The 26384-nt window shown below is 41.0% G+C and overlaps 3 protein-coding genes across 9 annotated transcripts in view; 2 read left to right on the top strand and 1 right to left on the bottom strand.

The window, feature by feature from the left end:
- The first annotated feature begins 1079 nt into the window (after positions 1-1079).
- tmem269 (transmembrane protein 269) lies at positions 1080-14353 on the top strand. 3 transcript variants are annotated; one of them, XM_061057970.1, is made up of 7 exons: positions 1080-1186; positions 1307-1379; positions 2113-2163; positions 4750-4897; positions 5365-5462; positions 7927-8070; positions 8159-9480. In XM_061057970.1, exons 3-7 carry the CDS (start codon positions 2139-2141, stop codon positions 8371-8373), a joined length of 630 nt encoding a protein of 209 aa, XP_060913953.1. In that variant the 5' UTR covers positions 1080-1186; positions 1307-1379; positions 2113-2138; the 3' UTR covers positions 8374-9480. The 3 variants fall into 3 exon arrangements, with proteins under 3 accessions (XP_060913953.1, XP_060913954.1, XP_060913955.1); XM_061057972.1 differs by adding an exon at positions 12395-14353 and having other exon boundaries at positions 1104-1379; positions 8159-8359; XM_061057971.1 differs by lacking the exon at positions 1307-1379 and having other exon boundaries at positions 1081-1186.
- si:ch73-206d17.1 (tyrosine-protein kinase STYK1) lies at positions 13820-19374 on the bottom strand. 2 transcript variants are annotated; one of them, XM_061057969.1, is made up of 9 exons: positions 18491-19374; positions 17998-18078; positions 17694-17894; positions 16349-16527; positions 16160-16243; positions 15733-15953; positions 15542-15582; positions 15313-15409; positions 13820-14665 (listed from the first exon to the last, which is right to left on the bottom strand). In XM_061057969.1, exons 1-9 carry the CDS (start codon positions 18540-18542, stop codon positions 14479-14481), a joined length of 1143 nt encoding a protein of 380 aa, XP_060913952.1. In that variant the 5' UTR covers positions 18543-19374; the 3' UTR covers positions 13820-14478. The 2 variants fall into 2 exon arrangements, with proteins under 2 accessions (XP_060913952.1, XP_060913950.1); XM_061057967.1 differs by having other exon boundaries at positions 17998-18141; positions 18491-19373.
- Positions 19375-20111: 737 nt separating this feature from the next.
- magi3a (membrane associated guanylate kinase, WW and PDZ domain containing 3a) overlaps positions 20112-26384 on the top strand; it is a 136372-nt gene continuing 130099 nt past the window's right edge. For all 4 annotated transcript variants that reach the window (XM_061057957.1, XM_061057956.1, XM_061057960.1 and 1 more), the window contains exon 1: positions 20112-21366. In XM_061057957.1, the coding sequence (XP_060913940.1) occupies positions 21060-21366 (307 nt within the window). In that variant the 5' untranslated portion in view covers positions 20112-21059. The remainder of the gene's footprint in view (positions 21367-26384) is intronic.

The following is a 26384-nucleotide window of genomic DNA, read 5'->3' as shown; positions in this document are numbered from 1 at the left end:
CCAAATAATAGCACCCATCATTAAATACCATGATTTATATTTGTTTCAGTAAAAGTATTTAATACTAGATTGTGAGTCCGGTTGTTGAGTCAAATACCAGTGAGTTATTAGGGGGGCTCTTCCTTTTGGAGGAGTGGCCACAGGGGGGTCCAAGATCAGTGTTACAGGGGCACTGGCCCCTGTTGGCCCCTGCCTAGAACCGCCCATGATGGTGGATGCAAAATTCGGCTGTGTAGGAATTATGCACTTCGTAGGACAATGCAAAATTGTCCTGCGAAGTGCATGCAATTCTCGCGTTGTGTTCATAATATTTACAGTTATGTTCCTATCGTTGACTGTAAATAGTTCCTGTCTCCCGACTGGTTTTTATGCTGCATTCACGTGCTCCTGGGATGGACCCAGCTTCGGAGTTGGGAAGTTGTTATTCGCACTTCAGTAGCCTATATTCACGTAAAATCAAAAAAACAAAACAGAGTGGAGTCGGGCACCGAATTCTTTCCCGAGTTTCCGAGTATTTGCTCCGATTTGAGCAGTTCATGTGCATTTCACAACTCTCCGACTGCACTTGAATGCACCATAAAGCAGCGATTGTTCAAGGTTCAAGATTACATACATTACATATTTTACTCTTCTGGCCCTTGTAGAATGTTTTTGTCCTTGCTCCAGATTGTTGTCTGTTTACATTTGCCTGATGTATACTTTTGGAAAAGTTTGAATTGTATTCATTTATTTGTATATATAATCCCCCCTAGTCTTGATTTATGTTTGAATTAACTTGTTCCTGTGTATTTTGTATTTTGCTGTTGAATGTTTATCCTGTAAGATTTTGTATTAAAAAAAAAAAGTATGTTTTAAATTTGTCAATAAAAAATTACTGAGAAATACGTAGGCTAAGTGTCAGTTTATGATACCAACTGATCCCAAAAGACACTCTCATAAGTTTACACACATTGTTTACCTCACTGGTTATTGGATTTGGGCTCATGCTGCACTTTAAACAACACAGTTTCGTTATATTCTGTCTTTTTCCATTTAGCGCCGTTCATTTAGATGGGCTGTTGTCATCATGTGGGGGGCGGAGCCGGCATCGTTTTGGGCAAAATACCCGGATGGGTCGCTCTCATCATTCGGGTTTATCCTTGGTCTTTATAAAGGACGCGCTGAATAGCGGCTGTGAAGTTGACAGGTAAATGCTGTTGTGTTCAGTTCACTGCGTAGCAACTCTTTAATACGTGAGCAAGACAAGACAACAAAGCTAAATTGTTCTGAGTGGAAAAAAGGAAACAGAAATATCTATTGTGTGTAGGCTACGTGCTTGTTTATAGCAGTCTCATTCACTGGAATTTTCTGGATTTTGTAGTCTTTGGAGGTCCCATCAGGTAAGATGAGATGCATTTTGTGTGTTGGGTGCATATATCTACAAATAAAAAAAAAAACATGGCCTGCGTGTTTTAGAATAAAACAGATGCATGTTTTGCGTTTATTTGCTCATTTGGTTGTGACGCAGTTGCATCGTTTTTTTTTTTTTTTTTTCCTGTTTTTTTTCCAGCCTTTTATATAGAAATCTTCGGTGTTTTAAAGCTTAATGTATTCGCCCGTGCATATCACGTTGTCGTTATTTTTCCTTCCTGTGTTGGAGGGATATTCAGCCCTACAGTTATTTGTAGGGAGAAGGCAGTGCTTGCTGAGGAGAGAGTGTGGCGCATGTAGCGTCACGCTGAGCAGCTGTAAAGTGTAACACAACAAGTGGTTAACGAGGCATTGTCACCAATTATTCCAAAAAAACCTGTTTGGGGGGTGCATAAATAAGCTTCCATGGCTGAATACGTCTTACTACAGTTTGCTAAAGCTATGTAGGGCCTATTTGGAATTTCACATGTAGTGAAGGCTTTCCATAGTGTCAGAGACAAAGAAGGAATCAGGAGGGGTTGCTATGGCACATGACTCATACACGTGTTAATTAGACTGCTGATTAAAACCGGAAGAAATCCAGAAAAAATAAGGCAAGGCTTGATTTATTAAGTGTCAGATTTTTTAAATGTGTCTTATATGCAATTTAATGTCATTACCGTGAGCTTTTGTATTATTCATCTCTTATTGTTTATATTACAGCTTTTGTTTGTGGGCCAGAGAAAATCATGATCCTCCTCAGTTCATCCTCCGGTAGGTTCTTGGTCCTCAGTCTTATTTTATAATCTGGATTAATGTACCTCTAAATGGGCATGGGTGGCAGAGATTAAAGCCCAGTGATCTGCTGGGATCGAATTAGGCAGGACAACAACCTTAATCTGTTTTTTGGAATGTTTCCTTTATCTTAGAATCAGAATACATAGTCACATCTGATATGTGTTTTACATTTTCCAATTAGTTCACTTCAGATAATCCCCATCATAAACTGTTTCCCTTGTTTTTCATTAAGTCTTTTTAATGGTCACCGTACATAGAACCCAGCATTGCAGGGTTTTACGTAACAAGTATCTTCCCATCATGCTTTGTACTTATCATAGCGAGCAATCCAGAATTAGTGACCTTCTTGAAATAGACTGTGTATTGCCCTCTTTTTAACATTGGCCCGACAATGAAGAGGTTAGAGTATCAATCTGCAACCCCGCAGACTTGTGTCTCTCAGTTATTCATTAACAGTAAAAAAAAAAAAAAAAAAAAAAAAAAAAAAAACATATCAGATCATTAACTTTGAAAACACAGCCTTGTGAATATATGAAAGAGGCAGAGGTGCTGCTTATCAACAGGCAAGGCAGGCACTACTACTTTGGGCCCCAGGCCAGTAGGTGGCCCCCAAGGGCTGACAAACTTGAAACCACAGCAGTGGCTCCAAATGGCAACAGTTTGCAATGAAATCAGGAAACCTCCCTAAGGGGGCCCTATCTGACAGCACTCACTCTCATTGCGCAGCTAAGCATTATTCCTGTGAAAACCTAAGTTTGTCAATGAAAGTCACAAAGAGGAAGTATCCACCTGGGTGAGAAAAAAGAAAGCAAGACAGGGGTAAGTGGAGCGGATACTGACAAGTATAAAAGTAAATGACTGACTGCTCTTTTTCATAGAGCAACATTTTTAAAGGTAAATATTTGAAGTTATGTGTTTTTTTTATTGTTTTGATAATTACATTTTGAAAATAATACTAATGTGAAATTTGGAAAATGATTATTTTTTACAACATAATAGTGATGAATGCTGGTTGGAGGGGCCCCCCTGTAAATTTTTTGCCTTGGGCCCCATCAGACTCTAAAATCGCCATTGAAAAGGGGCCTACAGTTATCTCCAGTAATTGATGTGTTTTCCCATGAACATGTATGAGATATAATTTGAATGCCAGGTAGTGAGTAAAAAGGCATGCTGTTAAGTAAACATGTAAGTGATTGTTGGCTTGTTGCTGTGTCTGATGCGCTGTTTTCTTTCAGATGAAGAGTCTCTTGAACTCGCCTGGCTTTGGAATCACAGGAAGTTCAGGGTGAAAAAACACTTTAAGGGTTGCTATACTGCAACATTTAAAAACAAACATTTAAATTTTGCAGGTCTCTTTTCTGTGCATTCTGTCTTGGACAGTACTATGACTTGAGAGAAAGTAATGAACTCCGAGGAGAGGAGGCAGACAAAACAAAACAAACAAATACGTCTTTGTTTGGCTTCGTTAAAAAAAACATCACAGCTTTGTCGGGACAGACACCAAACCTATCAAATGACTAATTGCAATTCGAGCAAACATATGGCTCAGCAAAGCCATCCCTATTGGCATTAACCGCCTATGTTTTTGGTGTTTGTATATAAAATGTGTATTGTAAAAAAAAAAAAGAGAGAGATAGATAAATTAAACGGCAAAATCTCCATTAAAGTCGGGGCTACAGTGGTATTTATAGATGTGCTATGCTAACAGGCTAATTGATCTCACGTCTGGTATGTGTCAATGCACTAGGTCCAACTCACTCTCACTTTAGCCAGTGGTGTTAGTCCCCTATGTTCATAGCTGCCCCCTCCCCCGCCCCCCTCCCACATCAGTGTTTATTTCCCCCCTGGCGAGATCACGCTGCTAACAGTTCACAATGTATCCTTTTACACTATCTATTTTTGACATGTTTCTTTTGGCAAATATTTGATCATTATATAAATATAATTGTAATGCATGCTATTGTGGCTATTTTTTCACAACAGTTAAAATATGTATAATGTGTTTGTTGTGTAGACGGACATAAATTAATGCTACAAAGTAAAGTAATCTATATTTTTTTTGCATGCTGAACGCTGCAAACCTTTGTTTGACTTATGAATGTACAGTATCAAAAATGCATTTTAGTGATCTGAAACTGGATGAATGTATCATAAGCTCGGCCTTGGTCCCATACGTCTTGGTAAGTGATTCTTCTTTACATAAGACGGGGGAACCAATTAGAAATGTTTTGTTTTTTTCATTAAATAGGATAAAACAGTAGAAACAAACATTATATGCTACATTAATCTACTGTATGGATTCCATCTACATTGCAGTAAAATATTATTCAGTCACGACTGATAAGAATTAAGACCAATTGCATATTTTTCTCTCACGCAAAATGTGGTTTGATCCAAACTGGGATTAAAATCAGTAAACTATTCCTATTCACAAAAATTGATCAAACGGCCAGCAGGTAAAGTCACCAAAACATTGTAGGTTTTTAGCCTTTAGCTTCTTAAACCACAGCGTGGGATGCTTACCTAACCAACATGTGTACTCCTGCTGTTGTTTGGTCTCAGGTCTCTTCCACTGCACAGGCAAGCTTTTTCTGAGTGATCAATCCACAGGACTCCAGATCAAGGAGTTTGCACGTAAAAATGCAGCCAATGCTTTGTCGATCGCCAACATGGTCATGGGCATGGCCTCCATTCTCAGCAGTCTCAACGGGTGAGTGAACACACCATTATCGGATTTTACGATCTGAAACATTAGTGTGCCTTATCAATGGCATGGACAAAATCTATACCTAAGTGGCAATCAATTGAATGTGGGTTAGGGTTAACCTAATATGGCAGCACAGTTGTGTTGCCATGCGTGTCAGCTGTGAAAGTACACAAAATTCGGTCAGTGACACTTCCTGGTCTGCTCACTCTCAAAGGCTATTCTGGGTATTCTGTCAGAAGCAGCTCGATGTGGGGCCGTCAAGATAGGAGAACCAACTTGATAGGGAGCAGTAATATAAAGGCGTTGACAACGCACACTTGAGGATTATTTGGACAAATAATTGGTTGCGACAAGCCTCAAACTTTCTAGATTTATCCCTTTTCAATTGGTGGAAAATAGCAACTACCCCACCCTTCTTAATGGGTTGCTGTCTTCAAACAGCTAAACCAAACGCTGCTGTTTTTGAACAGGCACCACCATGCTGCATGTTGGCTTGTCCTGATTGGCTACCTGCTGGACTTGGCTGATGGAGCAGTTGCCAGGCGACTTGGTGCCTGCTCTGCACTGGGTAAGTGGACTGTTTTGGTCAATAGCTCTTACCAGAGATAAACATTAACAGGGTTGTTGGCAGGGCTCGCTGCATAGGCCTTTGTCTGAACTTGCTCATTTGGCAACACAAAGTCAGAAACAAATGGAACCAATGAAAGGAAACTCTGCAGCTGAAAGACGCTGGACAGTCTTACAAAGTCCCCAAAGAATGATAATACATGTTTTATGTTATGCTATCTGAGATTAATCAAATCAGCCACAGCCTTGTTGTGTCCTCTTAAAACCAAGCAAAAGCCAGATCCACAATAGCCTTCCAACAGCTAGGATGTTATGTTAATCATAGTCTGCATAGAAATGTATGAAAATGTTGTTTTGATCAGAATTCCAAATATTGTCATTAACTTTCTGATATTGGGTTTGAATTGAGGCTGGGCCCAGATAATCTTATGAAAACCGTGGAACTAACTCACAAATCACAAGAGTATTCAGACGGCAGCTATAGGCTGTTTACAACATTTACAAAAGTCCATTAGTGAATATTAACAGCCACAAGTAATTACCATAGATTGTAAATATTAATGGTTGCGTCACCCATCTGTTACTGCAGTAGGCTTTGGAAGCCCGAGCATGGCGGTCGCCATGCTGGAAATTCGGTCTCCTCTTTCAGTCAGCCTAACGACAGGCTAAGAGCTGGAGCTGAGGCAGGTTTTTAAACCTTTTGACAAATCGTTACATTGCGCCTGTCTGTCTTATCAGGTCTATGCATAACTCATATCTTCATCTGATTCATCCGCCGTACTGTGTGCCTATAAAGACTAATCAGACCAAAATCGTTTTTTGTACCAGGCTGTAAACATGGTCATTTCTGCTGTAAAAATGGGGCGTCTACATGACTTCCGGGTTTCTTGGAGCCAGCCTCAAGTGGACACTTGAGGAACTGCAGTTTTGCACCGTAGTTTGCCGTAATTGCAGCCACAGGTGTTACTAGCAGCTGTCTACTTCCAGCTGCCCTTGAAGATGAGTGAGAGCTGTTGTTGAGCTACCGTTCCACTGATGGGACTTGAGTCATGCTAGCTAACCTGACCTTCAGCACATTTAAAGCTTTACAGAACAAATGAGGTCATCTCAGCTAACGTTGTGTGAATATACTTACCGCTAACTATGATAGGGATAGCAAAGCAATATGTTACTCACCATTCATGAACCGATGGGGAAAAAAGAATAATTTTAGATGTCCTTCTGCTTCCCTCCCTGATACTGACTTACACGAATCAAACCTTTTTTGAACTCAATTTTCAAGAGTTATAAATGTTTATTTCACAAGAATTTTAGAGACTCAACTTTGATATATGCATTTTTAAGATTTCAAGCTGAATTCCTGGAGGCCTTATAAGTCACTTACTTGGCTTATTTTTCTATCACAATAATGTAGTTTGAGGTAAATAAATAGGCACAAAGCACTGTTTAAAAGTGTTTTCTAGCAGGAAAGTTCCCTCTTCCCGCGTAGCCTAAAATAGCTCACAGGTGCATCGCAATACATCACTGGCTGCACATTTCAGAGGGCTTTTGTGTCCCGGCGTGTTTTTTTCTGCATGACTTTGCAGGTGGATGTTGTTGTGCCCCCCAATGTATTTTTGTCAACTGAACAATCACTTTCTGATTAAGCAGCCTAATTCCACAGGCTCATGCTCCAATTGTCTATTTTATCCCATCGCTTTAGGTTCTCTGCATATCTGAAATAGCTAAAATTGTTGACCCTGGGCTGTGGAATTCCACCTCGTTCATTTTAGCAGTGGCCTGGATCCCATCGTTCTCATGAAAACATGCTCCGTGTTCCTGAGGGATAAAGGGACATGGCAGTGGAGAATGTTGTTTATAGAATGGGCTGACACTGAAATTTCCACTTGGAGATTTTTTGCGCTTGCACAATACCCACGGTCACATGCCAGTAACACTGGCAGTGACAGTGCTGGAGATGATAACGTATCTACTCTGGCTTTGATGGAATGTAAACTCACAACAAAGGCACTGGGGGATTGAAATGATTCTAATAATAGGACAGTTTGCACATTCATGAATTGGTAGGAGTCCATCAGAAAAATGATCCGTATCTCCTTTCGAGAGCCACATTTGTCAGTCAATCTTGTTCATCTGCACAGCACCAAATCACAACTAAAATGATTTCACAACACCTTAAAGGTGTAGGGGTAAATGTAGACTGTACTCTCATTATTCAAACAGAAACTTTACTCAGTCCACCAATGAGTAAACACTTGTCAAATGTGGCAAGGAAAAACTTAAAGACCCTAAAGACCTTAAACTGGTAGAAGTTTTAGCAGGAGAGGGGCCTAATAGTTCAAGGCTACGTTAGCAGACTTTAGGGACCACTGGCAGGCCTCTATTCTGCCAACACAATGTTACAGTGGGTTAATAGGCACTATGAGCTCTATGTGATGATTCACATTTTGCTTGTTCATGTTCAGGTGCAAAGCTTGATGATTTTGCTGACTTTACAACCTTCGGAATTGCCACGTCATTGCTCCTGAGGACATCCGACCTGCTCGACAACATCCTGTGCGTGTGCTATGTCCTGTCCGTGTTTGTCCGCCTCTGTTTCTTCTCAAGTGGTAAGTTCCAAAGTGAAGTGTTATTTGATGTTTGATTATGTTGTTTGATGTTTAATTCACATAAAAGTATTTCTTGATCGGTCCTTAGGAATACCATTCATGTACCGCGGCCTGCCCTGCATCTACTCCTCAGCCATCTTGTCCAGTGCCTCTCTGCTGTCAGGGGGAAACCTGGTCTTACTGCGGGTCATCGCAGTGGCCATGATTCCCTTTATGATCAGTCAGAACTTTTATCCCCATGACAGAGTGCTGGAGTCCCAGGCCTGGAAGAAAGTAGTCTACGCTGGAGGTAAAGCTATTTGAACATCCTGTTTTCATACACATCTTGCCTGACAAGGAATAGCGTAGCTGTCGAGAATAATAACTTAAGAAGAGAGCTGATGATTCAGTAGAAATTCTTCCCAAAAAGGTTTTTTTTCTAAATGAGTTTTCAGATACAACATTGAGCATCTTTGGGGGGTAAGGGTTTTTAACTGTAAAGATAGTTTCCGTTTTACAAGTCAAGGCTTTGACTCATTTGCCAATGAAATGGAAATTGAGGGTGTTACTGTTGTTGATGGAATGCAATGAATTTTAATGTCATTTGAGTCTGGCATTGCCAATCTAATTTGCAATTGCCATTGGTCTTCGACACCCAACCTGATCCAGGTCAGGCCAGCTGTCTGAATGTGAAGGGTCCTAGTTTCTCAGAGAAATCAACTGAAGTCCCCGTACACTGTTTCCAAACAGACAGCCATGCTAGCAGGATTTCTATCAAGAGTGTAATGTTTGTTGATCAGCCTACCAATTTGGAGAAGACTGACATTTTTCATCAACCCTTGGGAGGATTAATCTGTAACTTTGAAGAGGTATTTGTGGTGCCTTGAAGATGAATCACCATCCATTTGGTCATCGTCTGACTGTTCTCCATGAGTCTTCACTTATGTTGTCATTTATGGGCCGTCCCAATCCATTGAGTGCCCTTCCAGTACTCTGTGGATTGAGACAAAAGTTCCTATTCAGTTGTTATGATGATTTGGTGATCACCTGACTTGTCCTCTGGCACAACCAACAAGTTGACATTTCTTGGTCAGTGCCAGACTGTGGAGATATGGGATTGGCACTGGTTGCAGAATCTCATCTCAATAGCCACTTGCATTGAGATTGCCTCCAATGATGACAAGCCTTGTTTTTCCAGTGAGGGAGATTCCGCCCCACACCATCACACTGCCTCCACCAAAAGCTGTGTGGCATTGGCAGAGAAGATTTGGCAGGTTTTTCATGGGTGCAACCCACATACTCTGCTCTGCTGCTTATCCCACAAATGTATGTTCCTTACAAATGTGGCACCATTTAAAATGGAAATAAATAGGCTTTCCAACGGTATAAGATTTATTGCCAAGAAGCATCGTTACAACAAAGAAATAATCTACCAAACACAAATTTCCTTACTTTGTGTGCAATGTTGATTTTGTTTATTAACCAGTTTATGGACTTGTTCTTAGACTCTTTACTCAACAGAAAGATTAAGATAAAGATTGCTTTGGCTGTCACAGAAACATTCCAAGATTAAGATAAAGATTGCTTTGGCTGTCACAGAAACATTCCAAGATTAAGATAAAGATTGCTTTGGCTGTCACAGAAACATTTCAACATATTAAAAATACTTGTATGTCAAACCACATTGATTGACTTAAATTAAAACAGTTGTTCAATTACCTCTATCACAGGGCCATTGGGTTAATTTTCAGTTGGTGGCCGAAAAGCCTCAGTATATAAGCAAGCAAAGTTGATCTTTTATAGCACCTTTAAGAGCAGACGTCCAAGAATTAAAAAAAATGCAAACCAAGAGATAGCAAGAGAAAAAAAAAAACATAAAAGCAGACAGACAGGTTCAACAAATGTAGATAAAGGTCATCGTTTTAGTACAGAGCAGTTTAATACAAACAAAAACATTGACTTGGACCTAGATTGGTTAAATAAGAAGGATAATAAATATGTGTGATAAATGAAAATAGCTTAAATCTAGCAAGCTAGTCTTGCTGTGTTGCTGTAGCTTAGCTTCTTACATTTCTCCAGGTGTTATCTTTAGTGTAGTGACATTACGTGTAGAGTAACTAGTAGCTTAGCTCATTATATTTTACAAGTAGCTTGGCCGTGACCATTGGAAACATGTACGTATCTTATGTCCACAAAAGTCAAATCACTGCTGTGCATAACGTATGTGCGGTGTTATCGCAGTGGCCATGATTCCCTTTATGATCAGTCAGAACTTTTATCCCCATGACAGAGTGCTGGAGTCCCAGGCCTGGAAGAAAGTAGTCTACGCTGGAGGTAAAGCTATTTGAACATCCTGTTTTCATATACATCTTGCCTGACAAGGAATAGCGTAGCTGTCGAGAATAATAACTTAAGAAGAGAGCTGATGATTCAGTAGAAATTCTTCCCAAAAAGGTTTTTTTTCTAAATGAGTTTTCAGATACAACATTGAGCATCTTTGGGGGGTAAGGGTTTTTAACTGTAAAGATAGTTTCCGTTTTACAAGTCAAGGCTTTGACTCATTTGCCAATGAAATGGAAATTGAGGGTGTTACTGTTGTTGATGGAATGCAATGAATTTTAATGTCATTTGAGTCTGGCATTGCCAATCTAATTTGCAATTGCCATTGGTCTTCGACACCCAACCTGATCCAGGTCAGGCCAGCTGTCTGAATGTGAAGGGTCCTAGTTTCTCAGAGAAATCAACTGAAGTCCCCGTACACTGTTTCCAAACAGACAGCCATGCTAGCAGGATTTCTATCAAGAGTGTAATGTTTGTTGATCAGCCTACCAATTTGGAGAAGACTGACATTTTTCATCAACCCTTGGGAGGATTAATCTGTAACTTTGAAGAGGTATTTGTGGTGCCTTGAAGATGAATCACCATCCATTTGGTCATCGTCTGACTGTTCTCCATGAGTCTTCACTTATGTTGTCATTTATGGGCCGTCCCAATCCATTGAGTGCCCTTCCAGTACTCTGTGGATTGAGACAAAAGTTCCTATTCAGTTGTTATGATGATTTGGTGATCACCTGACTTGTCCTCTGGCACAACCAACAAGTTGACATTTCTTGGTCAGTGCCAGACTGTGGAGATATGGGATTGGCACTGGTTGCAGAATCTCATCTCAATATCCACTTGCATTGAGATTGCCTCCAATGATGACAAGCCTTGTTTTTCCAGTGAGGGAGATTCCGCCCCACACCATCACACTGCCTCCACCAAAAGCTGTGTGGCATTGGCAGAGAAGATTTGGCAGGTTTTTCATGGGTGCAACCCACATACTCTGCTCTGCTGCTTATCCCACAAATGTATGTTCCTTACAAATGTGGCACCATTTAAAATGGAAATAAATAGGCTTTCCAACGGTATAAGATTTATTGCCAAGAAGCATCGTTACAACAAAGAAATAATCTACCAAACACAAATTTCCTTACTTTTTGTGCAATGTTGATTTTGTTTATTAACCAGTTTATGGACTTGTTCTTAGACTCTTTACTCAACAGAAAGATTAAGATAAAGATTGCTTTGGCTGTCACAGAAACATTCCAAGATTAAGATAAAGATTGCTTTGGCTGTCACAGAAACATTTCAACATATTAAAAAGACTTGTATGTCAAACCACATTGATTGACTTAAATTAAAACAGTTGTTCAATTACCTCTATCACAGGGCCATTGGGTTAATTTTCAGTTGGTGGCCGAAAAGCCTCAGTATATAAGCAAGCAAAGTTTATCTTTTATAGCACCTTTAAGAGCAGACGTCCAAGAATTAAAAAAAATGCAAACCAAGAGATAGCAAGAGAAAAAAAAAACATAAAAGCAGACAGACAGGTTCAACAACTGTAGATAAAGGTCATCGTTTTAGTACAGAGCAGTTTAATACAAACAAAAACATTGACTTGGACCTAGATTGGTTAAATAAGAAGGATAATAAATATGTGTGATAAATGAAAATAGCTTAAATCTAGCAAGCTAGTCTTGCTGTGTTGCTGTAGCTTAGCTTCTTACATTTCTCCAGGTGTTATCTTTAGTGTAGTGACATTACGTGTAGAGTAACTAGTAGCTTAGCTCATTATATTTTACAAGTAGCTTGGCCATGACCATTGGAAACATGTACGTATCTTATGTCCACAAAAGTCAAATCACTGCTGTGCATAACGTATGTGCGGTGTTATAGTGCTGCTACATGGCTGTAGACTGTTGTTGAGTAAGTCATAGTGTAAACGTCACAGAGAGGTTTGTTGATTACAGGTGTTATTTTTCAGGGCTTTGACACTAATTTTCTTTTTTTCTTGTGTTTCTAGGTGTCATCATGGTGTTCTGCTCTTCCTTCCCCCCTGCGTGTGTGTACTACCTGCTGTGGTCAGTCTCTTACATCTTGTTCCCGACATCCATTTGGAACAGAAAAGTGTAGAAAGGGGGTGTGAGCTTTGTCTGAAACACCCTGAAAAGGTTAACTTTTGGGCCCATCGTGGGTAAATGGAGGCTTCAGACGGTAGCTGCTCTCTTCTGCTTTGGAGGATCCAAGCTAAAACACTGGTGAACATTTGCTCCCAGAAACCCAGACAGAAGAGTGAGGATTGAGAGGAGCATTTTAATGTTGCTGTTTAGGATTGTCCTCCATACAAGTCTGTTTTGCATTTTCACTGAATCAAGGGCTTGGATGGCTTGTTCTAAACACTGAATTTTCATCAAATCTCCTTTCTTCAATATTAATCCAATCTTAAAACAATGTCCGGGGGCATCAAATTCTCACCGCATAATATCAAAAAAAGATTATTTCATAGGAAATTACAGCTTGGATTTGTCATTGCTGCGAATTTGGATTTTTTTAGTTTTTTTTAATCATACAGGAAATGACCACTGTCATTTAAAGTCCTTGTGAGTCATAATTTACTTAAAATTATGACTTTTCAACAGGATTTTAAAGCAGCTTCTTCAACATCAAAAGTCCAATGTCATTTCTTGATAGTCACTAACACTGTAATGGCACTCACACAACACTACAACCAGTTTTGTGTAAAACTATCATGTCCCAAGATTTAGGTCAGGATGCCAGCTCCCTCCAATCCCCACTTTTTGCTGGAGCTTTTCTTTAAAGCAAATTAAAGCAGGAAAAATCCAAACGTGATTCATCAAATAAAGACTGCTATTGTTGGATCATCAATTTGAATGTAGCCTAAAATAAGCTCAATAAGAACATAAACTTAGCCACTTCTGGCTTCTGTGAATAAGGGACTTTTAATTTGTTTAGCTTTATAGACTGATAGCCTTTTAACAAGATGTAAAAAAAAGAAAAAAAAAAAGAATTGTGATAGAGTTTCATATATCTTTTATTTTTTATTCAGTCATGCTATGAGTTTGTCCCTGTTTTAAGAGGCATTGCAGTTAAAATAGTATTACAACACTGGAATACCACCCTATCTCGTAATCCTCTCACTTGTCTGCAGTAGTTGACATCAGTGACTAAGGTGGACTCAGATGCAACGGGATGTTTCAACTCCTCAATACTCTGCAGCAGTATTTTCATTTGTTTGCTTTGATTTTTGTGTAATTGACCTTTGATAAGAGCACATCCCGAGCTGCAAAGCTTGCATTTACTGCCACCTAGTGATTAAACATAGCTGCAGCACATGTGTTGTATTGTAGTTTATGTTGGCTGTGTTCAGAAATGCGCCACTATTAGAAGTAGTGTTGAAACTTAAAAAAGGACAAGACAGGAGAGGATAAAAGTGTGTTTGCACTTCACTATGGCCAGTATTCACTTTTATTTTGTAGACAAGCACTTTTATCAAGGACACCTTTGTGGCATCACTCGTCTCTTGTGTGAACGTACATATTTTATAATACGGATTCAAAGCCTCTATAAGCAATAACACAAAGTGTTAGAAGTGTATGAGGCTCCCTTAAAGAACTATGATAGAGCAGATATTCATAGATGATCAAAAAATGAGATATTCCTAAATAGTTCTGATAAAAACTCAAGCCACAGTTGATACAAATGTATTGACCTTTTTAGAAACGGTTGTTAAATAAATCTGCAGCACTGAAAATACATGTTCTTAGTCCATTGAACAGTGCATCAAGCTTTCCTGTGTGGGTGTTTTGGTTTTCAGAGTCACAGTAATGGATGCATGCCAACAGCTTTACAGATACATACACTGTACTTTGCAAGGATGAAAGTCTGAAGATATCAATGAATAAAAAGATCTGTGTTAATAAGTCTGTTCCTTTTTGACAATAAAGAAGTGATTATTAAATGACTCTCTTTCTTTTTGATTATTATATGATCCACGTTTGACCCTAAACTTGTCCAATGTTACACATCCAAAAAGTATCCAGCAGGTGTTAGCCTACGTTGCAATCAGAGATAAACACACTTGAGAAGTTAATCTGTCTTTGTAGTATTTGGCAGCCCTGCCTTCCTGTTATACTCGGGTATGTCTATTACCTCAAGAACACAAATGTCTTTGGCAGCAGCTAGATGCAGAGAGGAATCCAACAGCTTTATGATTGCAGAGAAAGGAGGACGGTCTTTGAAGCACCACATCCAACAGTACTTCATCAGGTCATATCTAAAAGCACACAAAAAGAATTCAAAACACATAAAAAACAGTTGTAACTTTATCAGCATTTGAGCCAGATTAAAGATAGGCCTACCCTGTTCAATGTTTGTGCTGTTACATTGGAAGCTACAGCAAGTAGCTAGTTAGCTAGTTAGCTTAAACACCAACTTAAAAAAGCAGGAAAAAGGATGACGAAGGTAACAACAGGTGCTGGAAGGGACATTTGAAGTATTTACACAAAGGTTTTGGTAAATAATTATCATAAGTTATCTTTATAAAAGGCTTTAAAGTGGATATATGCTACAACTCAGTTTCTGTCTGTCTCCTGTTCTTCATGTTAAATATAACACCTGTGTTGACCGAAATAAATCTAAAAAAAACCTGTTTTCTCCCCCTTTGATACTGTAGCCCTAATAAATTTGGGGGTAGCTGGTGGTTAGCTTTAGCTTTATCTGACTGCATCTAAATGGTGTGAACACGTGGACTTTATGCCCTGCAGGCCTCAATCCAAAAGGTGCAATGTAGCCTACTATGCTGCGTGAGAAACCACTGCAATGCTTTATCAAAAGTGTTTGTTTTTTTGACTTTTGGGATTTGTTTATTGCAGAGGCGATAAATCGTGCAGCCCTACTGCATTGCCATGTAAGTGTACTCACAAAGGTCCTCCACAGCTCACTGGTCTCTTCATTCGATAAGACCCCTGCAGTTTTGGAAGCACAGACAGAGGCTCCAGCTCAGGGTATGGAGCAGAACCTGGGATAGAAACAACACTGTTTTGAATGTTACACAGGACTCTAAATTGTAACATGTACTGCAGAAACATGTTCATTTACTTATGTTTTAAAATGTTTGATTTAAAGTGTTTTATTGAACATGCAGCTTTACCTAAGGTAGTCAGTTCATACAGTAAGATTCCAAATGACCACCTATGGGGGAAAGGACAATGTGACCCATTTTTAATAACATTTGTAAAATGCATTAGTCATGCAAAAGCTAAAAGAGATGACATTGTTGACGAAGCAACATTTTCTAGTTCTGTCTGCTTTTCATTTTCTCAGACATAACTCTGCCCTTACACGTCGCTCCTGTCGATGCTGAGCTGCATCGTGAGCCTCTCCGGAGCCTGCCATTTGAGAGGCACCTCTGCTGCCCTCTGCCTAAATGCTGCTGGATCCATTCTGCGTCCTTCAAATGCCACCCCGAGCCCAGACACCCGAGCGGAGAGGCCCGGGCCAATTAAGATGTTCCTGGCAGCAACATCGCCGTGCACCAGCCTGTGCTCCGACATCAGGTAATCCTGAGGGAGGGAGGAGCCAATTACAGCCAAACAAATCAATCTGTGGCTGAAATTCTCATTCAAATTCAAGGGACGCCACACCTTTTCCCCCAAAGCACACAAGATGTTGTACACAGAATGACATCTCTTGATTAACATAGCATCTAGAAGTCATTTCCATTTGTTTGTGTTTTGGGAATTATTCCTCGAGGAAAAAAATGACCTACCAGACCAGCTGCAACCTGCTTTGCCACAAGATACACCGACCTCTCAGAGAAGTTCAGAAATGGATCCTCACTGTTTGAACCCCTCTAGAGGGAAGAGCAATACTTTGTTAATGCACTACATTTAGCATTTTTGCATCATCAAACACAGGTTAGAATTCAAGCAAAATGTAGGCTATAAAAAATTATTACATTTCTGAGAGACCAGAGGAAGTGAAGGAGGTTTCCTGGGCTGTAGGCCTCTAAGACGAGACACACTGGCAGACATTTGGTCTGACAGTAGAGCATCTGCACCACGTTTTCATGTTTACACACTGTGGCGTGGAAGAGGACCCACTCCAGCGCCTTCCCTTCAGGCTGGTTGGATCCGTCTGTGTGGTGTTAACAGAGGGTTAGAACAGACCTGTACGGTTGGTGGACTGGCTCGCTCTTAAAAGACTTCAGTCTGGCTCTTAAAAGACTTCAGTCCGTCTCTTAAAAGACTTCAGTCTGGCTCTTAAAAGACTTCAGTCCGTCTCTTAAAAGACTTCAGTCCATCTCTTAAAAGACTTCAGTCTGGCTCTTAAAAGACTTCAGTCCATCTCTTAAAAGACTTCAGTCTGGCTCTTAAAAGACTTCAGTCTGGCTCTTAAAAGACTTCAGTCCATCTCTTAAAAGACTTCAGTCCATCTCTTAAAAGACTTCAGTCTGGCTCTTAAAAGACTTCAGTCCATCTCTTAAAAGACTTCAGTCCATCTCTTAAAAGACTTCAGTCTGGTTCTTAAAAGACTTAAGTCCATCTCTTAAAAGACTTCAGTCTGGCTCTTAAAAGACTTCAGTCTGGTTCTTAAAGGACTTCAGTCTGGCTCTTAAAAGACTTCAGTCTTCAGTCTGGCTCTTAAAGGACTTCAGTCTGGCTCTTAAAAGACTTCAGTCTTCAGTCTGGCTCTTAAAAGACTTCAGTCTGGCTCTTAAAAGACTTCAGTCTGGCTCTTAAAAGACTTTAGTCTGGCTCTTAAAAGACTTCAGTCTGGTTCTTAAAAGACTTCAGTCCATCTCTTAAAAGACTTCAGTCTGGTTCTTAAAAGACTTCAGTGTGGTTCTTAAAAGACTTCAGTCTGGTTCTTAAAAGACTTCAGTCTGGCTCTTAAAAGACTTCAGTGTGGTTCTTAAAAGACTTCAGTCTGGCTCTTAAAAGACTTCAGTCTGGTTCTTAAAAGACTTCAGTCCATCTCTTAAAAGACTTCAGTCTGGTTCTTAAAAGACTTTAGTCTGGCTCTTAAAAGACTTTAGTCTGGCCCCTAAATTACAAATACATATTAATGATAGTGTCTTGTAAGCCTGTGTTTTTTAATGTGGCCCTTCAACACTGTAGGTCTGTGTTAAAATGAAAACAAATAGAGAAATTAAGAAACCTCATATGTTTGTTTTTATGTATTTACAGTCTCTTCATGTCTGTCTTGCCTCTCTCTCTCTCTCCTTGAAAACACTTATGAACCCTTTCCTAACATCAAACTTCCTCATCCTGGTCTTAATGTGAAACATGTATGCAGTGTACCTCGCAGGGACTTCACCACCACAGCACAAGAGGCTCCATCTCTCCTCTTCAGCAGACCTTTACAAATGGGGCCGAGGCGGCCTGTCTGCCAAAACTCCAGTCCCTCGAGAACACACTCCTCGGGGATTTCCCAGGGCGACAAAGCTGCCTGGACTTTTGGAGTGCTTACAGAAGATGCAGTCAGGGACACACTCTGCTGGCCTGCGAAACAAACACACAAGAAATTATGCAGGTTTTTTTTTGTGAGCTAGAGATGAATCAATAACACATGTTCATCTTCACATACAGTTATTGCAATGCATACCGTTTGTAAAATTCACTAAGTTGCTTTGTCCTCTTTGTTTGCTCTTGTGCAGACTGCAGAAAATCAGAACCACCACTAAAACTGTGCTCAGAGTCAACAGACAGGGGATGATAATTACAGCGAGAGGACCTGACGCCTCCTCAGCTAAACAAGAAGTGAAAGAACAAGTCAAGTCACGTTCATTTAGAAAGCACATTTAAAAACAGCAGCAGCTGAACAAAGTGCTGTACATCGAATAAAAGAAACAATACATAAGAGTTACAACAGCTATGAGAATACAGAGAGAAAAAACAAAGAAGACAAAAAGAAAAACCTGAGAGAAACCGCCTCTGCAGGACCAGAGGACTCACATGCTAACATATAAAAGTATGTTTTGAGGCGGGACTTAACAGAGTCAACAGAGGGTCAGACCTGGAAGTTTATGAAGTATAAAACAGAAGATCAGCAACAACGTCAATTTTGCAATGCAATAAATGTCATGTATGCAACTTACTGCACATTGAGAGATAGGTATCGTTGCTACATCCATGAGGAGCAGCTGACATTTCTCACACATGAGGAGAAATGTCAGATCATGTCAACAGATGAGATGCTCAAGTCGGTGACATATAACCCTGTGTAGAGACGAGATACGATGTAACTGAAAACTGAAAAATCAGGCAAAAAAAGAAAAACATAAAAATGTTCTAAAATAGAAAAAGAAATGCAAAACAAGTCTGTTATTATCAGCAGTTTTTAGAAAATGTCCTCAACTCTGACTGCCTGCGAGGGCGCTGACCGAAGAGCCGCGCAAGAAGGTTGACTGAATGTTAATCATTAACGAATCACCAGAAATGGTCTCCATAACAGATGTCACACTCACACCCACCACTGCCTCAACACTGAAATAATATGCCCATTACATGAGGGAGAATCTGTTTGTTTTTGGGTCGCTTATTGGAAATCTGCCAGCAGGATTAACAGTTTCACAATGATGTGTTAGGACTTAGAGAAGAATGCACGTGGTGCAAATAAAACTACTCAAATGAAGATACTAAATGAAAAAGTGTGCAAAAGGTTTGGATCTGGAAGGTTTTTTGGAGTCTTGTTGTTTCTAATTCATTAAACTTCTGTGTATGTTTGTGCTCTATGTCAGTGATTCCCAAAGTGGGGGTCGAGACACCCTGGGGGGTCTCAAGACACTGAGATGAGGGTCATGAGATTCCTTCCAAAAACATATACAAATATTCTTATTTTATCTATTAATGGGAAAATAAATACAACAACAAACTAGCTCAAGAGATCACGTGTGTTCGGCTTCTAGATTTTCTTCCAATCAATTACAAAAATAATATTACGATTTTTGGGCTATTGTGTGGCGCTCTAATGCCAGTGTTGGCTGTGCGCAACGTTAAATATTTTAACGACCTTCAGGGACAATGGGGGTCCACAGTCTCTAGCACTGTTTTATTGTGGGTTACGGGCTGAAAAGTTTGTGAATCTCTGCTCTAAGTGAATCATAAGAAATAAAATCAAAAAGCAGACAGCTGCCTTTCAACTACGTGTGCAAATATATTCAATTTAAAAACCCAAAGGCAGCCTAACACATAATACATGTATTCATACAGGGGGCTCTGATGGTGCTTGGTAACAGGTGGTGCTAAACTCTGAGTGTAACAACCACAAGAGGGAGCTATTGTGCAAGAAATCGCCACGAGCAGGTCGCCTTCCCTTGAGCTCTGAGTGCAGGGAGGGTTGCAGTCCTCCAAGTACTTTTGTAGGAGCTAGAACAACAACAAAAAAGATAAATTAAAAAAAGAAGTTGCTCCTCTCTGTAGATAGAATAACCACAAACTTTACGCAAACTGTAGGTGGACTGTTACGAACTTTGCATGAACATTTTGAGTCCCACTGTGTTCCGGAACTCCGCCTTACTAAACACACCATGGAAACAAAACCCAGCGCTTCCCAAGCACAAGAAGACACGCCTCTAGAGAGCCACTATTGGCTCATTGTAGAGACTTGTATGACCGGCCTCCAGTCTCTGATTGGCCGCACGCCTCTTCAATCAGGAAAGCAACACGGAAAAAGATTTGAAAAAAAAAAAAAAAAGTTCTGGAGTGAAGCCTAATCGGATCACGTCTGTTTCATGCTGCTGTGTAGGTTTTGAGCAGAAATAAAAAAAAAAATCCCCGCCGTGCACCCTGGAGAAGCGAAGGGAGAGGGCGTGACGGAGAAACAGACGCCGTGCTTCAAGCTCGGAGTGTGGAAGGGATCAGATAACAACCCGGTTCAGAGGAGGGACAGGTAGGCTATGTTTTTCCGTCTCCAAGGACTGCCTTTGCTGATGTCAACAGTGAGGGAGGAGGGTACGAGACGAGGACAGGTGCGCAGAGGAAAGTTGCCTCTTCGGAAAGGTTTGGATGAAGAGCCTGTCATAGTGCGGAGGGATACCAAACAGCTGGCTAATCTTTTTTTTTCTCCCCCCAGTTGGAAATCAGTTTTTTGAAGTTTCTTGCGTTAGTCTGAACTCTTTTTTTCTTGGGCAGTGTTATCCGATTTGCTCGGAAGTCTTAAGAGGAATATTTTCTCCGCGCTCTTGTGGTGCGTAAAAACTGTGTGGAGGCTCACAGAATCCGTCCTGCTCTGTTGTATCGGGGCTTTTTTTTTTTTTTTTGACGGTTTGAAGGACGCTGCTGCTTCTTGTGCTGCTTCTTAAGTCCTCGCTGCTGTGAACTGGGGTGTGGGATCCAGACGCCCCCAGCATCAGAAGCAGCACTCTCCGCTTCAATGCGACACTGACGCAGCTGATCTCGCATCCCGGTCACAGACAGGTGATGCTCGAGTAAATCAATGGAAGGATCGATCGCAAACTGAAGGAGTTAAATCTAATAGAAGATATTTTCGAGAAGTATTATGGAATACAACACCAGAAATCTGCCTCAACTTCTGTAAACCTGCTATGATTTCCCCGTGCGTCACTGCGTCTTAGGATCAGAAGCAGTGTTGACGATCAATCGTTTCTTGGACTTCCTTTTTTTTGTTATTTTTTTTTGTTTGAGGTTTACAACAATCAACCAACAATGTCCAAGACCCTCAAGAAGAAGAAACACTGGTCCGCCAAAGTCCAGGAGTGCACCGTGTCGTGGGGGGGCTCCGGGGAGCTGATCACGGTGGTGGAGGTGAGAGGCGGCGCCGAGCTGGGAGAGTTCCCGCACCTCGGACACATAGTTTCGGAGGCGCTGGTTTGTCACGTCGGGAGGTTTCCCTTCAGCGGGGACGTGCTGCTGGAGGTGAATGGCACTCCGGTGAGCGGACTCACCAACCGGGACACGCTGGCTGTGGTCCGGCACTTTCGGGAGCCCATCCGCCTGAAGACTGTGAAACCAGGTGTGTACCCTCTAAACACCTCCGACTCTGCACCCCCACACCACATTCACAACCAAAGCTGCCATGTGTGTAAAGTGCTCTAAAAGCTGACGATTAAGATGCTTGGGACAGGTGTGACTGGTAAGAGGAGCTTGAGGGTGCAGCCTCACACAGCTGAGCCCCGGTGTGCCTGTAGGACATTATGATGACAGATCAGATGTGATGTGTGTGCAGTTTTTATTCATATTTAGAAGCTATACTCAGTTGGTCAGTTTAGTGTTTTCATCTGGCTTTGGTGTATCCAAAGTGTCTCTCTGCTTTCCTCCTTCTTATTCCTGTGCACACAGAACATTTGCTCCTTTGCTGCAGCAGAGCAATGCTGCCAAACAACATAACTGAGATACCAACTGTGCTTAAGAATGTTTTGTTCTTAGTGCCCATGAGTGCAGAAGCACTGCACTGTTAAGCTCGCAGCTCTTTGTCCAAACTTATTTTGTAACCTTGTCATCCATGCACAAGTGTTTTCTGTACGATCATGGGTTTTAAAATTAAGACATGCATGAAGGCGCACACACACTTCTGTGTATTCTGTCCGTACACTAAGCTCAAAGTGTGTTGACTAGATTTATGTGTCAGTTATTACCTGACCTACTGGCGATTAGTTTGTACTACTTTATGGCACACATTCATGCCTACTGAGTGTGTTAAATGTGCTCTTAACGTATTGTCAGACTCTGCAGGCGTGTGTGTGTGCGTGTGCGTGTGCGTGTGTGTGTGTGTGTGTGTGTGTGTGTGTGTGTGGATAGATTTGATAGAGGCCGTGCTGACTGTAGTGCTCGGCAAACACTTAGCAGGGATTTGTTAATGGCTGCCTCGTCGGCTTAGGCGGTGTCAGTCTGCTTGCTGCAGTTGAGGTGAGTCCAAGAAGTCTAATTGAATCAATCAGGTCCATTTCATCAAATCCCCGAGATTGCTGCGCCCGCCTGGTGACACCATGACTGTCACGACTTTTTGCTTCACGTTTGCCTGCAAATTATAGGGATGTAGCCAAAAGTAGTGTTGCAATAAATCTAAAATGTGCTTATTATTCTAATAGATACAACAACCTGCTCACAGTTATTTTGCTTTTCACATAAAAATCTACTAAAGATATCAATAATTTGACACAAAATAATAACTTGTGTATGATTATATTGAATTTTTTTTTAATTCTGCTTAGGAAACGGTCACTTCTATGTTTTAAACCATGGTTTAAGTGTTAACCTGTAAACACCTGACAGTTCAAGTTTGTGATTACATAGAAGTTATTGACACCTCACCTCTAATCTTCTTTGAGACAGGGCGACGTTAACAGTAGGCCGGTAAGATATGAGGAAAAATGTGCGATAACATTCTTCAATATTGCGATAACGATATTGTGATAAATAAACAAACTCAAACTTTGCTTTAACTCACAGATTCTATGACCGTCTGGTCCAAACAAATAAAAAAACAGTCTGGGCCGCAATCGAAACTTAGAAGGAGGACATACTGACTGCTGCGTTGTTGTCAGAGGAGCCATCACTTCAACATAGCATGTTTCTTTAACGTCTGATGATGAAGTTAGGTACTTTTATGATTTAATTCAGTAGATTTTTTACATATTGGTCCTTTAAATTAAGTTGTATTTCCTTACCGACGTTACGTATCAAAATTTATTGCAGCCCTCATCACATTGTTTATAAAAACTTGTTATAGTGTCGGTGTTAATCCAGTGAATGACTTTTCTTTAATGCATCACATAAGTACTTATATTAGCACTTCAAACACACCAGAGCAGCGACAGGACACTTAAGTTTCTTGTGCTGTTTCATCTCATGTTTGTACTTAAGGATAAGGTTGACTTAAAGTGCTTTATCTCATCTCCACAACACTCACAAGTTCTCGTAACATTTCCTCCTGACCTTGTGTTGTGTAATGTTAGTTTAAGTGATGCCGGAGCTCCACTTTGACGTGTGCAGGCTGCTTAGCTTAGCACACAGTGAGACCTCCCCTAGCCTGTTCCCCTATGGGGCCTCACTGCGTGTTTGTATATCTGTCCCCCCCCCCCCCCCCCCCCCCCCCTACCCTATGATTAATTCATGCTCCATCTATCATTGATGGCTGCTACTTGCCTGAGGTGGGCTGACGGGCAAGATCGGATGTTAGCCGACATGGTGTGGTTGTAAACTTTTTAGTTGGGAGTGAGGGTGAAGGTGGAAGTTTTGAGTTAATTTGAGTGGATTGTGTTGAAAGAGTACTTTTTGAAACTTGTCACAGAGGGACAAAAAAATCCAACCGCTTAAAAGCGAAGACTTCCTTTTGGATATTCCCACCCGCCCTCCCTCCCTCCTCGCTGCCCAGTTTGTCTTTATCTTCCCCTTACAGCCGGTTAATGCCTCATCATCACATTCTGCCTTTCCCCCTCGTCTATAGTATCTCCTTTCCTTTTTATTTGACTTATTTAATTCTTACTTTTCCTCCGACCCCCCCCACTCCATCACTAGATTACTATGTATAAATATTGCACCGTCTCTCCTCAGAATCCTACTCTCTTTAGTGATTCATTCCCACGCAAATTGCACTTACCTGACCTGGCAATCACAGCTGCTGCTTCTGAATCAAACATGAGTCCTTCCCGCTCACTACACTACAGTCGAGACTTCCGGACGCTTCCTCTGCCCCACATTCAGGACAGAAAACACAAGTTTTTCCTCAAGTGGTCCTCTGGCTCGGGACCAGCCGATGCACTCAGTATGCACCTCCGATCCTTAGCGAGCACCGTGGCTAGAAGCGGTAACCTTGAGGGGGACCATTGAGAGTCGAGGCGTATACAGATCCTAGAGACTTGTTGAGTAGGCAGCTCATTGATTGATGCTGTAAACAGACTCGGATCTGCTTGTTTTTTGCCTCACAGAGCCTAATGGATGAAGCATTTAGCTCTCATGTCCCCGAGCACCCTTGAAACACAAATCAGGTCTTTAATGGAAGCTGTGAAAAAAGTTCTCAAAACTTTTTTTTCTTCTCAGGGAGATACATGATGATAATGATCGACTAAGATGACCATGGTGCATATTTTACAGTGTGCTAATCCGGAGATTATATCCGAGCAAAGTGGATGAATAAATGTCTGAGGGCAAGGTCGAGTTGGTCTTATCACAGGTCAAAATGTAAACTGTAGGGGTTAAGTGTGCGTATGCAGTTATCAGAAAAAGTTTTATGATTTATTATGGACTTCATTGTAAAACTAGCATTAAAAATTCTGTATTTGACCATGCCTTTTAACCCCTCCACCCTGCTCAGAACAGGCTGTTTCTGTGTCTGTAGCTTTAAATGTAAATGAGCTGTGTCTGACCACGCCCCCTCTCTGGAAGGGCTTAGGTGCCTTGGGCCTTCTCGCTCCATGTCCTATTGTTTAAGGTGAGAAGGCAGACTCAGAGGGCAGAACAAACACCTAGCTGTGGGAGTGTCACCCACCTGGGGGAGGGGTTACTGCCCTTTGTGATGTCATGAATGGAAAATCTCCAAACGGCCTGTTTGAGCACACATTTTCTAAAAAGTGCAGCAGGAAAAAGACGGAGGATGGACTTTACTCATAATTGGGGGGTTTTGTAGACAGGCTAGAGACACATATTAGTGTTTGAAAAACATGGTAATGTGTATTTAGCATAATATGTGACTTTTAATGTAAAGGCATTTGAAACTAACTGTTTTACATTATCTGCAGTGGAAACAGAAAAACTGGATTATACTAAGGTGTCAAAATGTTCAATACTTTTAAAACAAGTGGTAAAGAAATGTTTCCGAGGATACAATCTCTGTTATTTAAATGATCAATGAACAGGTGCTTAGGAGGAATTAATCCATCGAAAATTGCAGTAGCAGTTTTTATTATCATTTTGGTGTTGGACAGAGATACTGTATATAGATACCCCAAGCACCTGAGTTACCTCCCTTGGGGCTTAATATGAAAGAAACACTAAATTATGTAGAATTCTCCAGCAGTTTTCAGTCCTTGAAAGAGTCCAGAAAATTATCCCCAGGACAAAAGAGGCCATAAGGAATCCAGGTAACAATAAGCTTGAATAATTGAGTGGGTATTTTTATTCCACCTGTTTGGCTTTCTTCGGCAGAGACATTCTCAAAGGAGCCTCCTCTCTCCCTGCTCGATCGTCTTACACTCGCACACACAACCAACCTGTGATGTTCAGTGTGTCCCTGGAGTTCCTCTGTTGTGAAGTGTTTCTAATTTACCTTCTTGATGTACCTACTTTCCCTCCAACCTGCTCTGTCTGCTGCTGCATTGTTTGGTTATTTACAATACGGTACAATTTCCCATAATGCAGCCTGACAGCCACCTGAGAATGTGGCGGAACCTGTTGCGTCCAATTGTGTTTTACACATGTTGCTGGACGGAGCAGTTTCAGAAAGTGAGAGTTTGCACCAGCCCACATTCAAATTGAATACATCTCCTTGTGTTGTAGGACTGCTACAAATGAATATGAGAAAACGGCTGCATGCATAGTACAGTCTAGTATGGTCCACATCAGCACACTCAGACGTCATGCGGAAAAAAATCCAAGGGGGCTGGGAGGAGAAACTCCGATAAAAGTCTAAATAAAAAGTGTGCCTAGATACGTGCCATCATTACCCAGCCGCCACCCTCACACACTGCACCCAACCTGATGTAACTGAAAATTCACCCCTATGTAAATCGTGTATTACAAGCAGCCACTTCACTGCTCAAAATGTGATGGGATACATAGTGACGCAGACCAGAGCTCGTTTGATTGAAAAGACTCTTCAAATTAAGTGAAAAATCCAGCAAAAACAAAACGTCACCAATTATTTGTTATGCTACCACTGGGTGGTTTGCGATTATAAAAAAAACAAAGTCTTGTGCTTATTTATGACTTCTTTTCCTCCAAAATGGCAATCTTAGTTTCTTTTTAAGTGACACTATCGCAGCTGTTGTAACTTTTAAGTGTAACATTTCATATGCCTGCCATCAGCGGAGCAGC

Source organism: Labrus mixtus, chromosome 15, assembly GCF_963584025.1.
Source record: "Labrus mixtus chromosome 15, fLabMix1.1, whole genome shotgun sequence".
Taxonomy (NCBI): Eukaryota; Metazoa; Chordata; class Actinopteri; order Labriformes; family Labridae; genus Labrus; species Labrus mixtus.
Note: the sequence above shows the minus strand (reverse complement) of the source record. Positions and strands in the feature narration are given on the sequence as shown.